Genomic DNA, 16,758 nt, shown 5'->3' on the forward strand with positions numbered 1-16,758 from the left:
GCTATACAGTAAGCCCTTGTTTTTTATGTTATATATAGCACTGTGCCTCTGCTAACCCCACACTCCCAATTTATCCTCTGCCGCTTCCCCTCTGGTAGCCATAAATTTGTTTTCTATGTCTATGAGTCTGATTCTGTTTTGTAAATAAGTTCATTGGTGCTATTTTTTTCGATTCCACATGTAAGTGATAGCATATGCTATTTGTCTTTCTCTTTCTGATTTACTTCACTCAGTATGATAATCTCTAAGTCCATCCATGTTGCTGCAAGTGGCATTACTTCATTCTTTTTTATGGCTGAGTAATATTCCATTGTATATATGTACCACATCTTCTTAATCCATTCCTCTGTCAATGGACACTTAGGTTGCCTCCATATTTTTATGGCTGTCTCCATGCAGACAGGGGCTAGGTGTGCTCACCTTGTCACGTAACAGCCTGGCAGTGACTCCCCGGGCGTCTGGTGACTGTTGAAGAGACAAGTGTGGGAGGGGACCCCAAGTCCGTCCTCTCTCTCCACTCTGGGCTCTCTCTTGCTCCGTGTGCTGAGCTGGCTGCAGTCTCCTGTTGCTCAACCAGCACTTCCTTTGAGCCTGGTCTCCCAATCCTCCCAAATGCCTTTTTGACTTCGCCGACTGAACCAGCGGGCTGTGCACTCACTCCAGCAGCGAAACTGCTGGCGGAGGCGTCACGAGGGACCCCCTCCCATAGTCAAATCCAGGGGTCCCTAAAACCTGCCCAAGGTCTGGCCAACCCATCTTCCCTCTCAGGATTGCTCTCTGGTTTATGCCCGGCCGTCCTCAAGCCCACACCTCTGGTTACTTTCCCTGCCCACAGGCTGTGCCTCTTATGAAAAGGCCCCATCCCTCATCTGACCCTGTCTCCCAAGCTGACTCCAGTCCCACCTCTGCTCCCTGACCCCTGACCACTCCAGCTGATAACTCCTCCCTGCACTTGGAGCTCTTACACACCACTCGCTGGGCGTGAGGACTGCAGGGTCCCCACGGCGCGCCTTTATGCTCCTCTGTGCTGCGCCAGCGCAGAGCAAGTGCCCAGCAATAGCTGTGGAATGAGTGTACAAATGTGAGCTCTCCCTCCAGGTGAAGTTTCTGGAGGGCAGGGCCCGTGTGCCTGCCACTGCACACTGACCTCGGATGCTCAGGCTGCTCCGTCAGGTGGACAGCTGGCCCTCCATATCCGCAGGTTCTGTGTTCGCAGATTCAACCAGCCGCGGATGGAAAATACTACACAGTCAGAGGCTGGTTGAATTCCCGGATGCAGAACCCACAGAAACAGAGGGCAGACTGTAAGGGATTTGAGTATCCTCGGATTTTGGTATCCATGGAGGTCTTGGAGCCAATCCCCTGCGGTTACCGAGAGACGACTGCATTTGTTTATTGACAATTTGATAGCACCAATCTGGTGCCAGCCGCTTTAAGTGGACTGAACACACACACACACACACACATATATATTAGGAGCATAGATTTTTTAAAAAGTCCAGTGTATGAGCCCCAGAAGCTTCCTGGAAATCATTAAGAGAAGAACTTGCTTTGTTGATGGAAATATTTTATATCTTTCCTGTCCCGTATGGTAGCCACTAGACATGTGGACTATTGAGCGCTTCAAATGTGGCTAGTGCAGCCAAGGAACTGAATTTTTATTTGTATTTCATTTTACTTAATTTCAATGTAGGTGACCTCGTGTGGCCAGTGGCTGCCTTGCTGGAGAGCACAGCTCTAAGACCCTCCCATTTAACCCCGTTCTAAGCTTCTCACTTTCTCCTCTCCAGGCCCCCCGAGCCCCTCTCACCTCTGCCCAGGTGCTTCTGCCCCTGTTGTCTGGCAGCTTGATTTGGACCTATTTCTCCACCTCAGTCTCCACATTCTTCTCAGATACCGTGTTTGGCCTCTGACCAAACTGTGCCCATGAGGAAGAAACAGTCTGGCTTCGAGTCCAGACTGCTGACCCCTGGCTTCCCCTCGGAGAGGGTGCTGCCCTGACAGCTTACTGATGGCTTAGGAGTAAGAAGGACGTAGTGCATCCTGGATGCGGCCAGCCACATGAACGACATCTTCACTCTCCTAGGACCATCTCCACCTGCTCTCGTGGGCGCCCCCTTAGGGCAGGACAAGGTAGGACTCTGACACATGAATAGTTCTTGGAAGTGAGAGGCAGATGCAAAGGGAGGTTTCCTCAATCTTATTTTCTGTAGCTCTCTGGCTTAAAATGAGGCCCACTTTAATGGAAAACAAAACACGCAGACAGGTGGATGATATCCTTTGTATGTTTACTATGGTACAGCAAGATCTTCCAAACCAGAGCCGATACCCTCTGCTGCAAGCAGAAGGCCCTGGGTACACCCCTTTCAAGTGGTCCAAAGGACATCCCCAAACATGACATTTAAGACAATTCTTCATTTCTCTGACAATGACTTCTCGAAGTGCACACAGAATAAATAAATAGAAAATATATCTTTGTTCATGGTGACGCCTACAAGAAATGTTTACAGACAAAACACACTATACATCTAATTCCCGAAAAAGGACCAGCTATTTCGGCAACAGGAAAAAGACAAGCATTTCAGAGGAGTGGTTTTTTTTGTTTTTTTGTTTTTTAAAGGCCTAACTCATTTTGAGGCTTACAGACAGAAAGAACAACAAGAACAATTTTCTAAGCAGCGAGAAAATTTGTGCTACCAAGAACATGCCCAGACACGGGCTCTTGGTGAATGGTTTAGGAAGGAAAGTTTTATGCACAGATCCTGCGCTGTTAGACATATGTACAACTCTGAGGATTTTCAAATAGGTATTTCTTTTTCCATGAACTGAACCAAAGACAGTCAACATTCCTGGCCATCTGAAGTGATCACATCCTAAGTGGTTCACAGTATGAGACCCTTGCATTAAGAGTTTAGGAAAACTCAACAGAACTATAGACAAGAACGCGAGGTCATTGAACTCTCCTCCCCATGGCCTCTGACCTGCCTGGAAGAGGTCCTTCCTGGGACCCGGGCCTTTGAAGCTGCCAGGTCTTAAGCGGCAGAGTCCCACCGTCACGTCCTAGCAGCGAAAGACCTGTCTAGTGGGGGAGACCTCTTTGGCAACTGGCTCAACCTGGGCAGTGAACTCTTGGGCCGAGTCTCATTGGGTGCAGCTGGGCAGATGGTGCCAAGGAAGGAAAGAATTTGTGGTCGGGGCAGGAAAGGGGACGAGACCCAGAGCGACCCTGGTGCCTCACGAGGGAGTATAAGCCACAGATAGAGTTTTCTTTCTCTGGAAGCTCTCCTGCTCTCTCCAAGGTGGGCAAGGGAGAGAGCAGGTTATTAGGCAGTGACTGAGAGGGCCTGGGGTGGACCCAAAGCTCTTCAGATCCCGGAGCCACCTAGCTGGCTCACCGAAAACGTGTCTGCTGGGCGCGCCTGCAGACCTACAGAAGCAGGTAGCACCAGTGCGGTGACCGCAGCTGCTGGGCGCCGGCTCGGCAGGGCAGGTAGTTTGAGCCAAGCGGAGGCTGCAGGACCTCCACAGCCCAGAGGAGGGCGCCCTTGTGCAAGCAGAGGACCAGGAGAGAAACAGTCATCGGCCAACTCTCTTTCCTATTCTGATCTTTCCCTTCAAGGGGACTTGCCCCCGTTTCGCGAGGCCACTCAGGCCGGCTGTTGAGGCAGCGTGGTGTGGCAGTAAGTGCGGCGAGTGGGGCTCCCGTCCTGGCCCTGCCCTGGCCGTGTGGTTCTTCCCCAGCTTGGGGTCTCATGTGTCCCATCCATACAACAAAGGCTTTGGACTAGGTGTTTCCTAAGGTCCTTTCCAGCTCTGAAACCCCAGGCTCACTGAGGTGTGAGTGTGTCCGTGTGGGCCTCCGCGAGGGCTCTCAGGGCCCCCGATGCAGGAGCTCCCCTTTCTCGACTTGACTCCACCCCCTCTTGGAGTGGTTGGTGGACCAGCTGACCCAGTGCTCTGGCCATAATGAGCTCAGCCCATCACCCCCTCTGATGCTCGCTTCTCCATTACGGGTGGCCAGCAAGTCGAGGGCAAAGGGCGACTTTGAAGTCACCCATCTTCGGCAGATGTGGGCAGGAACCACTCCAGAGGCTGCCTCATCTCCGCCCACCCAAATGCCCCTGCCCTTCGTTACTGCAGGAAGCTTCCTGACCACCTGAGCGCGTAAGCTCTTTCCCTCCAGGAACTGCCTCTGACCTCCTCTTTACCTCTCTTGGCTTTCTCCGCTTGGCATCAGAGGTACACACGCCCAACCACCTGTTCCACCAGACTGCGAGCCCCTTGCCTTAGGCAATGCTTCTCACCGCTCCATCCTGTACGCCCGGAGCACCCAGCATCATGGATGTTGGCTGGAAGGAACGTTCTCACCTATTGCTGGGTTCCGGGCACAATGTGAAAAGCCACAGCATCGCAGTTCTGGCATCTCAGAACTGAAAGGACCTTTAAAAGTCACCTAGTCCAACTCCCAAGCTGGGTGCCAAAGCCTCCTGAGAGGCTGAACCCCTCCGGATGCAGGCTCGCCCTTCTCCGAGGGTAGCCGGTTCCATCTTGGTGAACGGAAGACGGAATCCCGGTCTGCACGCCAGCTCCGAATCCCGCGGAGGTCGGTTCTTGCTTACAGGAATGAAGATTTCCTTAGGACCAGGGCTCTTCCTCCTACACCAACCACCCTAACGTGCGTGCTGGAGAGCATGGGGATCTGTGGACGACCCAGCACCCCCTCCAGGCTGCCTCCCAGCTGGGGCAGAGCTCCCGCCAAAGTGGACTTTTGCTGCCAGCGCAGCGCAGGTCTCCTCGTACGGTCCTCACACACACACACACACACACACACACACCCCACCCCACCGCAGAGGCACAGATAGGAGAGAAGCACCCAAGAGGCTGCAGGAAAGAGAAGGTTTCCAGCATCAGCAACACTGCCCCTGGGGCTGCAGGTAGACACTTGAGTGAGGGCAGGTGACAGCACCAGGGGTCTCTGATACCCTCCCCTTGGCCCATCAGGGCTGACACGTGGCCTTCCCCGGCAGCTGCTGGACAGGGGCTGGGGGATCAGCCAGGCTGCCCCAGGCGGCTGCCGGGAGTCCATCGTCAGAGTCCACTGGAGGGCAGCGCTGAGGTGGCAGCGGTCCTCACAGCTTCTTCTTCCTCACCACGGGGACGGGCACAACTTGGAAGATTTTGGCATGGTGGTCCTCGGTGTCCAGAGTCACCCAGGTGGGCCGGAAGCTGCCCTTGAAGCCAACGAATGCCATTTTCTCTGAAAAGCAGTGACGTCACATGAGCAGAAACTTCACAAGAGCATGGCTATATGCCACCACCTTCCAGGCTTCCCCATCACCATTCCCCTGCCCATACCAGGCACCCCCTCCTCTAGCCACACTGGACTGTCCGCCCCCCGGGAAGAGCTTTGTGGCCGGTTACTGGTGGTACCCGGCATTGGCTTGTACGGGGCACACAGGGTCTCACCTGAGCCTCCCAGCCACCTGTGCAGAGTGCTCTCTGGTTCCCACAGGAGACCTCCCGGGAACCCCAGCCACCTTGGAGCTGACCCTACAATTAGCAGCGAGTCTCTGCCCGTCCCTGAAGCCCCGTGTCCCTGTCAAATAATGGCATGCATCTACGAGATTTCTGCCCAGCTCCAACATTCTGTGGCTTTAGAAGGGATTTCCGAGAAGTGGAGGAATTTGCCCAAGGGCACCTAGTAGATGGTGCAGCCCAGACCAGAACTCGAGCCCCACGCAGGGCCCTCTGGCTCACAGCTCAGAGCTCGACCCCATCCGAGGGACTTGGGGGTCCATGTCTACACTCACGAACGGCCCAGCCTGGCAGGCAGCACACACCTGTCACCACTGGGAAAGTGTCCCTTGACTTACGTCACCTTTACGTTCATCAACTTTGGGCAACAGGGTCTGAATTTAAAGGACAGAGGCCCCCAAATGCTTTCAGGGCCAGGCTGGAGAAGATGCTTCTATTTTCCTTGTGTTCTCTTTTGGCTCGTTTGAAGGACTTTCACTGTTCCTGATTTTTCTCTGAGAGCTGCCTGGGATAAGCGTCCCATATGATAGACAGGCTGCTAGCTTTGATGTGTTTTGCAGTCAGGATGGCATGGCCACTAAGGATGGCTGGCTTTGGATTCGAAAAAATAAGGATCCAAATTCTAACCTTAAATTACTTAACTAATTCTGTTTCTTCACCTTAAGTGGAAATAACAGTACCTGTCACACAGGTTATTAATGAATAACTGAGATCGTTACTGGATGTTCAGCAAGGTGCAAGGCTGAGCATTACATGGTAACGACAACGGACATTATTATTATTATCTATCTGGAGCGTTGCTCGGCCTCGCCTCTCGACCTCCCCCAGGACTCTCCCATCACAGTCTGCAGTGACGATAATAAAATGCTGACATTTCTGTCCTGGCTGGCGTCTTCCCTAAGGGGTCTGTGCCAGGCTTTATGGCAGAAGAGCTGTGTGACCTTGATTCTCAAATGAGATTCTCAAATGAGAGCTTTGCCAACTGCAAAGGGCTGTACAAATGCTGGCCATGAGCTGGGAAGCTGCAGAAGACGTAGGGCCCCTGGCCGATTGGAGTAGCAGGAACTGGGTAGGAGGGTCAAACTGAGCCACTTTTCTGCTGATACTTTTGTGGGAAAAAAAAAGGGCCACCTGCTGAGTCGACAGGTGAGCAGCTCGAGCAATTTCCTTCCGGTGTCCGGTCACAAGTTGGAATGCTGTCGCTGCGGGGCAGGAATGGGGACAAGGCGGCCTCTTGCCCACACACACCTGCAGATCACTAGTTGTGTTGAGGATTCTGAGACCCCACCCAGGTTTGGGGGGAAAGTGGTCTGGTCTCAGCAGCGGGTAGCAGCAGCCTGCGCCCTGGGCATCTGGATTCACGGTCAGGGTAGGGCCCCGTCTACACCCCTTACCTTTCAGTTTGAGGCCCTTGTCTGCCCCGAGCTTTTCCAGCACTCGAGTCCACGGGCCTCTGGAGACGTATCTTCCCTTCGATGCCATGAGAACTATGGAGCTGAGCAAGAAGGGATGGATGAGAGGACTCGACGACAAGCTGGATGCGGGGGTTCCCTGGGAGGGATGCTGGACTGTGCCTCGTGGGACTCGAGCTAGCAGTGCCCAGAGGCCCGCCAGGGACTGGGGAAAGGCAGCCCCTCCCGCGTGCCAAGCTGACCGGCTCTTTCCATGTGATGACCCACATCCTGAACGCCCTCCCACACATCTGGCTGCGGTTGGTGCCCGTGGCCTTCTCTGCGCCTGCTCTCAGCTCCCTGCTGCTCCCTGTCTGTCCCCACAGAGGACAGAGCAGGTACGCCGAGCACCCCATCTGGGGGCCAGCACCTACGACAGGGCCGGGCACACAAACGACCGCAGCACGCGTCTCTTCACTTAAATATGCAAACCCTGTTTGAGCAGGACAAGATGGAGACATGGTGCTGGGAGAAGCCAGAGTGGGGAGTCAGCCTGTGCTCGGAGGAGGGTTAACCCCTTAGGTTCACAGCCTCCCTCCGCTCAGGCAGGACGGTGTTACCGTTCCATTTTACAAAGCGGGTGAGGGAGGCAAATAGTTACCAAGTATCTGAGAGGACCTGCCAAAGGGGAAGCCGTGCCTGGTGCCTGGGCGGAGGCAGAGGCCTGGAGCAATGGGCATGCCCAGCCTGAAGGTTCTGACTTGCAAAAGCCCAGCTTGGGAGCAAAAAGTCTCCATTCCCCTGCCCTGGTTGCATTCAGGCCAAAGTGCTGGGAAAACAGCCGCCGTCGTGGTGGCAGACTCAGCCTGCTGGACCAGACGGCAGGAAGTGCACACCTCCCCCAGGAATAGAAACAGGGGCAGAGGCCCGACTGGGGCTTCTAGTTTGCAGCTCAGAGGAATCCTGTAACCACAGACCACAGTCCAGACATGGAAGAACTGTATAGGATTCTGGAAGCTGCTGTTACCCCCATTTGGGTCCCATTGGGAGCAGAAGGCAAGCTCTTAAAAGGCAAAGAGCTTGGGTGCAGTAGGAACAGAGGGGAAGCGAGCTGGGGACTGCATCTGGCTCTTCAGGAAAGCAGAGGGATTTGTGCCTGTTAAGGAGACAGGGAGCATCGCAAACACATCCTCAACTTTGGATTCGGGCTCTGTTCCCGTTCAGAAGAAAAGCTAACATCCCTTTGGCTCAGTTAAGCCTTCTTGCTGGGCTGGACTCAAACAAAGGTCATGCCCTCCAGACGGGGCTCCCAGGGGCAGGACAGGGAGACAGAGCTTCTCGTGCGCCCAGCCTCCTGACAGCACCCAGAAGCTGCCTGCACACTTCAGGTGTCCCTGTCTGTCTCGTATGGGCATCTCATGCCCTCCAAGCCCCTGATCTGTCAGCACGGAGGTCCCCACGGGGTGGCTGGGCAGAGACAGCCCCTGGGAACCATCCCTGAAGGTTTGGGTGCGAGCAGTGGCAAGGCTGGCCCTGTGGAGGGGGTGGAAGGGGGGGGGGCGGCCTGGCTTGGGCCTGCGGTGACAGTGGGGCAGGACCTGCCTTGCCCCATCTACTGCCGCTTTCCCGGAGGTCAGAGCGGGGTCTGGTGGTGCCCAATTCCTATCTGGGTACCCAGTGCCAACCCAGGGCACGGCTCACACCAGGTACTTGGCAAGGTGCACCAGGGCCGCAGCACGGGCTGAAAGCAGCCCTGCATGGGGTAGTCCCACGCCTCTCACCCCTGCTTCTAAGCAGAGCAGCTCCGCATTTCAGTTTCTGATTCCAGGCTTCTGCATCCTGTTTCATTTCCAGAAAAAGTCCTTTGGCCCCAAAAGGCATGAAAACTAAAAATCTCTAAATGATCATGTATTTCCCCAAACTGGCAAATCTGGTCCTTCTGTATGAATCTGCACGTGAAAATGTCAGGCTAAAGAAGCTTGTGATGGGGGAAGAGAGTGGAGACAAAAGGTGGTTAAGCAAAACCCCATTCTTTGGAATCTCACATAAGAGTCTAGTTCAAGTAGAAGTAGTACATTTGTTTTCGTCAATAAATATTTACCAAGCACCTCCTATATGACAGGTACCACGCTAAGCGCTTAGACTGTCTGCTATGCCAGGTTGTGGCTTTGGAGTGAATTCTCCACCCATTATACTAGGAATGTAAATATGCGTTAGATATGGTCCCCACATCAAGAAGTCCATACCCTAGATGCAGGAGTAGATACGTCCACTGGTCCTGTGGGTGCGGGGGGTAGGTAGAACTTTTTGGTTGGATTGGAAGAGACCTCACCAAAGAGGTGATATGTGAGTTAGATTTGGAAGGTGGAAGGGGAATTACCAAAGATTTCTAGGAAGGACAGGAGGTACGTGTATTTAAGAAGCTCAACCCCCCAGTACGGTGGGTGGATTCGCGAGGGGGAGGCTGGACAAGGGAGCCTGCTGGGTGACTGCCGACAGTGTGGGTGGCAGACAGGGAGGCCCCAGACAGAGCAGCGATGCAGAGGATGCCGCAGGATACCTAGCAGGAGAGCAACGATGCAGGTAGGGTTGACAGGATGTGGTTATAGGGCGTGGTGGTGGCGAAACAGAAGAAAGACAAGAGCCCCAGCGCGATGCCCAGACTCTCATCTAGCTGCCCGGATGGAAGATGATGGTTTCACCAAAACGTGGAAAGGGGGAGTGACTGGTTTGGGGGGTTAAAAAAAAAAAAAAGGATGAGAATTCAGTTCCATAGGAGACATCCAGGTGGCATGGTCCAAGTTGCAGTTGGATTAAAAGTACCTGGTGTTTCAGAGGGAGATCTGGGCTGGAGATTCCCAAAAGCCACGAGCATTTGGATCATATTGAAAGTATGGGAGGGGATGAGCTCATGCCGCGAGAGTGGGTCATGATGGGGGCACAGGGCCAGGGCAGGCTTCCCATTTGTAGCTGGGTAGACCGTCCGCCTCAGCCTGACCTACATTCACCGTGGCCCTGGCTCCAAAGGGAGAGGTCCCAGGCAGGGAAGCTTCCCAGCCAGCACCCATGATGTGTGGGCAGACCGTGGCCACTCCCCAAGCCTTCTCAGACCGGACTGTGCTGAAGGTCTCAGGGACAGGGAGGGGGACTCGGGCGGGGGTCTGCGGCGCCACTGGCCGGTGCCCGAAGCAGAGGCGCACACTCACTTGTCGGGGATGGCCAGCACGTAGTTGAAGAGCTGCCACGGGATGCCCTGCAGGATGGCGGTCCTGAAGCGGGCTTGGCTCACCACGCGCCCTTGTCTCCCGTCCATTACCACCACCTGGATGCCGTCCTCCGAGCTCGGGTACTTCTTCCCATCCACCTGCAGACAACAAGCAGCGCACAGTGTGATGCAGGGGGTCCCAAAGGCAGCAGAGCCCCGAGGTTCTCCTGCCCCGGGGGTTCCCACGCAGACTCTGAAGACAGAGGTCACCGGTGCGGCTCTTCAACGCATAAAACTCACTTCAGTCGGTGCCTTGCAAACCTCTGTAGTGGGCTGAATGACGGCCTCCCCCAAAGATACGTCTACTGCAACCAGTGAAAGTGACCGTATTTGGAACTAGGGCCTTTGCAGAGGTAATTAAGTTAAGGATCTTGAGATGAGGTCATCCTGGATTTCAGATGGGCCCTAAATCCAGTGGCAGGTGTCCTTATAAGGACTACAGGCAGAGGGAGGTGTAAGGCTCTGACACATGGGGGAGAGACCATGTGAGACAGAGGCAGAGGTTGGAGGGACGCCGCTACAGCCATGGAACATCCAGGGCTGCCGGCAGCACCAGAGGCTACAAGAGGCCTGGAACGGACCCTCCCTCAGAGCCTCCAGGGGGAACCAACCCTGCCAGCACCTTGACTTGGGACTTCTGGCTTGGGAACTGCGAGAGGATAAGTTTCTGTTGTTTTAAGCCACCGGGTTTGCGGTCCTTTGTGACAAGAGCCCTAGGAAACTGACACCACGTCTCCGTGAGCAAAGCCCCTCTGGGCAGGGGTGAGGGTTGCTTACTTCGATGTAGGCAAAGTCGTTCATGAGGTGGAAGAAGCGCTGCTTGGCACTTTCCATCTTCACCTCCAGGAAGTGGTCCTTGGTCGTCTGGAAAGTAAACAAAACACAGTGTGGCCGTCAGGTTTGTGGAGCCAAGTGTACGGCCCGATGGGTGGTCTTCCCCCTCACTGACCCCGACCCCCGGTCACGGGAGACGGTCTAAGGAGCGGAGCAGATGTCCGGAGAGGACGCTGATGGGGTCTGGGCCCCCTCGGAGGGCCCGGGCTCGCTGTCGGCCACTCACCAGCTGAGAAGCAAAGAGCTTCTTGGGCATCGGCACGTCCACGACGGCCCTCTCCGCGAACTTGGGGTAGGCTGTGGCCGCGCAGTTGCTGACGCCGGCGTTCTTTGGAAGCAGAGCTTTAATCTTTATTCTCTCACAGCCTTTCACAGAGCAGAAGGCGAACTTCTCCCTCTCGTTCTGAGCTTTCAGCTTCAGGAAAAGCAGCCTGTGCACAGGAGCAGAGCGGGTGGTTCCCTTCGGTGTCCACACCCCCCTCCCCCACCCCTCCTCCCCCAAAGGCATTTACCCAGAACTACGTGCTGGCCACAGTGATTACAGCCGGTGGGCCCTACAAAATGGATGTGTCTACCGCAAGGTTTTTTGGGGTTTGTTTTTAATTTTATTTATTTTTGGCTGCGTTGGGTCTTCGTTGCTGCGCGGGGGCTTTCTCTAGTTGCGGCGAGCGGGGGCTACTCTTTATTGCGGAGCACGGGCTCTAGGCACGCGGGTTTCAGTAGTTGCAGAACGCGGGCTCGGTAGCTGTGGTTCGTGGGCTTTAGGGCCCAGGCTCAGTAGTTGTGGCTCACGGGCTTAGTTACTCTGCGGCATGTGGGATCTTCCCAGACCAGGGCTCGAACCCGTGTCCCCTGCATTGGCAGGTGGATTCTTAACCACTACGCTACCTGGGAAGTCCTACCACAAGGTTTTATGTGGCTGGAGAAATTAAAAACAAATGCATTGAAGAAAAAGCTAACACTGACACTTCATTTTCTGAGCACGTACTCTATGCCATGCTATGCACATGCCGTAAACTGACATATTATCTCATTTAATCCTCAGACAATCCAGTCCAGCAAGCACTGTTATCATCCCAATTTCTCAGATCCCAATGGCTCAGAGAAGTGAAGTGACTTGCCAGGACCACACAGCACAAAGGGGACAGAGCTGGGATTTTCCATCCCAACCCTGTGCCTGGTGAGGAAAATGCTCACCGAGGGAACGTGTGTGAATGTGAGGAGAAAGTGGGAAGCAGAACTGGGCGGGCCATCTGGTCCCTAGGGCTTGGCTGTTTCCAGCACAGGAGCCCAGGAAGCCCAGCTGGGATGACTTCCTGAAGATGCCCTGCTTCCCTCTCAGGAACACCTCCACTTTGTTTGAGTTCACTCGAGTGGCTTTACGTTTCTTGACATCAAGCAACCCCTGAATAGAATATAGTGTTCATGTGGAAGAACTGCTGGGGGATCTCTCGCCCCGGCTGAGAACAGAGCTTCTTCCTCTGCATTCCATGCTCTGCATGGGGCGGGGGAAGCTTTGAGCTGCTTAGGAGGAAGCCCGTTCAGTGGTGCCTGTCATCATTTCTCCACCAGAGGCTCCCACACAAGGTCAGAAACCACCCCAGGGGACAAGGTCATGAGCAAAATCCCGGAAAGAGACCCAGAGACTCTGTTCCTAGGGCTTCTGCACAAGACTATCAGTATTCAGGTTTCCCCGCTGTCATGGTATATCAAATTATCCAAACTGGAGGGCACTAGAAGACCATCTAGCTCCCGCTCCTTATTTTCCAGACAGCAGCTGCCCTCTCTAATCCTCACCTTCGACATGGATGTGTCCTAGTCAGCTGGACTGGGAAGCCCTGGCGTCAGTAAGCCTGGGCTCAGATCCTGGCTGTGGCCAGGTAGTATTTCAGAGCAGCCCTACTGATGGCTGTGCACCTGCATACTACGCTTATGTATAGTTTAGCAATACCTCGCTTAGGTGGCATCTGGCAAACTCCAGGACACAGATGAAATCACCCGAGTGGTTTTTTTTTTAACCTCGAAGGATTTACAGAGGTGACTCAGGGTGCGAAATATATTTCACGCTTCGGGACCCCTTCACTTGTAGCCTACTTACTTTTTATTTTACCCCCAATTATAACAAGCTGCTTATCAAGTGTCCTAGGCCATAGCAGAATAGAAGGTAGCCATTGAAAGCACGTGCTCTGAATGTGAGTAAGAAAGAGCAACACATCTGTAAGGCAGAAAGATCATGAAAACAGCCCAAGAATTCACAAAGCCCAAGACTCTGGGCTCTTGCACAGGCAACAGACATCCCGTAACCCAGCCCACAGTCCCTAAGGCTACCATTGAATTAAAGCGCAGCATAATAATCAACAGGTATGCTTAACTAAGCTACCAACAAAACGGTTGAATTAAGCAGCAAAATCTGCTTAAAGGGGAAAAATCGCCAATTTTTAAATGTGTTGATCAAAAAGGTTCAACTTGTTCAGTGGCCGTTTCCGTTTGAAAAATTCACACCTTTGCAACATCCCAATTCTCACGATCCTATCGATAAAAGAAGAAATCGTGCACAGGTGGTGCTATGAAGACTTTCACCTTATTACCATTTTTAAAATCATAATATTGATCGTTTCTGCTGTTGTATGAAGGATATTTAATTCCCCCTCTGGTTTTCACATGGAAGGGTTTTTCTAAACACTCCTGGCCCCGGCCCATCCCCTCACTGATGTCTTCCCGGGGGAAGTGGAGTGACTCGTGTGGTTGCTGGATGGGGGTACATAGGTCAGCCCGTAGAGAGGCGGACTCCGGTCTGCTCCCCCTGCACCCTAAGTTTTGGGAGTTGGGCTCTGAGTGGGGAGGACCCCGGTTGCTCGGGGCTGCCTGGGACTGGGTAGGTGCACTCGGGGACAGCATTGGGAAGATCCGTTCCCCAGCAGCTCCATCATCAGTAGGACAGACAGTTCCTTCCTCACCTGCTGTCATGCCTGCTCCACCACTGGCTTAGAACTAACGTGGGAAAAGGGGTGCTGCTTGCTGCTTCCCCAACCCCAACATTATTCTTTTTTTATTTTTTTTGCGGTACGCAGGCCTCTCACTGCTGTGGCCTCTCCCGTTGCGGAGCACAGGCTCCGGACTCACAGGCTCAGCGGCCATGGCTCACGGGCCTAGCCGCTGCGCGGCATGTGGGATCCTCCCGGACGGGGGCACGAGCCCGCGTCCCCTGCATCGGCAGGCGGACTCTCAAACACTGCGCCACCAGGGAAGCCCCCCAACATTTTTACTTACGCTTCTGACTTTCAAATTTGAATTTTCCTTTAATCAAACCGAGAAAGCCCTACCTTTATAGATATGTCTAAGCATCTTCTATCTGTCTCATTACCCTTGATTTCACTACAAGAATGGAAAAAATGGCCATAAAACAGTCCTTTACCCTTAGTCCCCGGAGGGCTGGCTAGCGACAGCTTCACCGCTTTGGAGACGTGCTGGCATTCTGCAGATGTCAGAATACTCTCTTTTCAGGGGAGGCGACCAAATCGCTCACTGTCTCCGGGGACAGTACTCTGCCCCCGTTAGATCCCTGCTGAACAGAACCTAGTGCAGTTCAGCAAAAGGGGGAGGATTTTGGTTACAGATAGGTGTGAGCTGAAAACTAGCCGCGCCAAGTTTGTGCGGTGTCCCTGGAGCAAGGCATTTCTATTTACCCTGTACCTTCTTTGACCATCTCTAATTTTTTTTTTTTTTTTTTTTTTTTTTGGCCGCACTGCGCGGCACGCGGGATCTTAGTTCCCCAACCAGGGCTCAAACCTGTGCCCCCTGCAGTGGAAGCGGGGAGTCTCAACCACTGGGCCGCCGGGGAAGTCCCTGCCCATCCCTAAATTAGGGATACTATCATCTGCTCCGACTGAGTTGTATGGAACTGAGGTCCTGTACCACATTTTCTCAGTTCTAAGATTCACTGCTTTCACTTTTTTCCCCCCTGAAACAGGTATATTCACTACAATCTGTGTGTATATTAACAGAGTGCTTACTTTACTCCCAAAGCGTCACAGCTTTAAAAATGTCACTGGTGGATGACACAAGCTGTCTGAGAATAGAAGTGCCTAGGAAAGGATCCTATGTTCACCGGCACCCACGGCACGGCAGGTCTGAGGATTATTGGAAAGGCTGGGGGACAGCATGAGAATGACCACTTTCCTGCAGCCAGGAGGGGGGTCCTCACCCAGAGTCGTCGTCCCAGTAATAGTGGCTCTTGCCAGGGTAGCTCTGCTCCACTTTGTCCATCTGCAACGTCCTCACGAAGATGCCCGTCTTGGACGTTTGCTTCAGCAGGCGATTGTGAACATCCGAGAGGATAGAAAAGGTGGTGCCCCGGGGGTAGCAGAGCCCCACTCGAATCCAGTCGCCCCTAGAATCGGAAGTGCAGTCAGGTTACAAGCGAGGATGTCCAGGCCACAGGGCCTCCCCGTGTGCCTTGGCCAGAGACCAAAGCGTTCTCCACCAAACGGCGCTTCCACTTTTCAGTGGGAACTTTTGAAAGAAGGCTTTGCTGTTGGTAATGACTGCGTCACAAAGCGTTCAAGGAGAGAGGGAGAAACGGTGACTGCAGTGAATGAGAGGGGGCGGTGGGGCGTCCCCAGGGCCTGCATTGGGTGCTCTGTGTGGATCGTTGGCTGGGGGAGAGAAAAATGAACGTTCTTTCAATAGGGCTGGAGTGAAACAGCCAGGATCTGTAAGACCTGGATTCAGCCCCTTCCCGGTCCAGCCTGACCGTGGGGCCCATTTCAGCTCTTTGGGTATCATTTTCTGCAACTGATGTCTGTCTGTCTCATGGGACTACTGTGACAAGTTAATGATGTGCATAGAAAATACATGAACGTAAATACATGAAGCTCTCTCCAGATGCCCTCAGCTTAATCCCTCTACCTCGCAGAGCCTTGTTCCCGCCCCCTTCCCCCCCCCATAAAACGGTAACAAGAGCCACCAGGGGTTTTTGACCGTGTACTGAGCCCTTCGTAAAGCCAGGTCCTGGGTGAAACGCCTGCCAGACACTGTCCCACTCGATCCCCATTGCAGCTCTGCAGAGTGAGACTAACCCCATCTCCTAGATGAAGGAACTAAGGTTCCCAGGGGTGAGACGCCCTGCCCGGCGTCACCCACGCCCAGAACGGGGGCCCAGCCCGGGTCTTCTGATTCTTAACCACCGGGTGATGTCACGTCTAGATCCATCCTCGTGCAGGGATGACGTGGGCAAGCCTGAGGGTCTGTGAGCGGGAAGCCCGGGGCTTTGCAACGAGGCATCGTTATCACTGCTGCTTTGAGCTCAGCCAGAGCAGCTGTCCCCATGTCACACTGCTCCTGGCCAGGCACCCACTCACTTGTTGAAGTTGATGAGCCAGATGGTGAGCTCGGCAGGGGCCGTCTGGTCCCAGTGGATGGTGTAGCCCTTCCGCAGGGTGATGACGGGCTGGTACTGCTGGTAGTGGGTGCTCCTGGTCAGAGCCCCCTCCAGGTAGAGAGGGTGGCTGGGGAAGTCATTCTTGACGATCTTCATTCGCAGATTACTGGTCTTGTAGGCCTGAATGTACATCTTTTAAAGCCCAGAGAGGAAACACACAATGAGGCAATGACAAGGGATTATTCCAAGAGCATCTGGTTAGCATCTGACTACAGACTACGCTTGCAAAAGGACTTTCTCTTCACAGAGCCCTTTTTAGAAAGCTTGAATGAAAGAAGGCCAAATAAGGGGGC

The 16,758-nt window shown here is 53.8% G+C and overlaps 1 protein-coding gene across 3 annotated transcripts in view; it reads right to left on the minus strand.

The window, feature by feature from the left end:
- Nucleotides 1–2,271: 2,271 nt before the first annotated feature.
- The window catches only part of CEMIP (cell migration inducing hyaluronidase 1), a 162,912-nt gene continuing 148,425 nt past the window's right edge, over nt 2,272–16,758 (minus strand). For all 3 annotated transcript variants that reach the window (XM_033852225.2, XM_073801463.1, XM_033852228.2), the window contains exons 23-29: nt 16,386–16,597; nt 15,230–15,415; nt 11,252–11,456; nt 10,969–11,055; nt 10,133–10,290; nt 6,930–7,030; nt 2,272–5,257 (exon numbers count right to left, since the gene is read on the minus strand). In XM_033852225.2, coding sequence (XP_033708116.1) covers nt 5,130–5,257; nt 6,930–7,030; nt 10,133–10,290; nt 10,969–11,055; nt 11,252–11,456; nt 15,230–15,415; nt 16,386–16,597 — 1,077 coding nt within the window. In that variant the 3' untranslated portion in view covers nt 2,272–5,129. The remainder of the gene's footprint in view (nt 5,258–6,929; nt 7,031–10,132; nt 10,291–10,968; nt 11,056–11,251; nt 11,457–15,229; nt 15,416–16,385; nt 16,598–16,758) is intronic.

Source organism: Tursiops truncatus, chromosome 2 (genome assembly GCF_011762595.2).
Source record: "Tursiops truncatus isolate mTurTru1 chromosome 2, mTurTru1.mat.Y, whole genome shotgun sequence".
Classification (NCBI taxonomy): Eukaryota; Metazoa; Chordata; class Mammalia; order Artiodactyla; family Delphinidae; genus Tursiops; species Tursiops truncatus.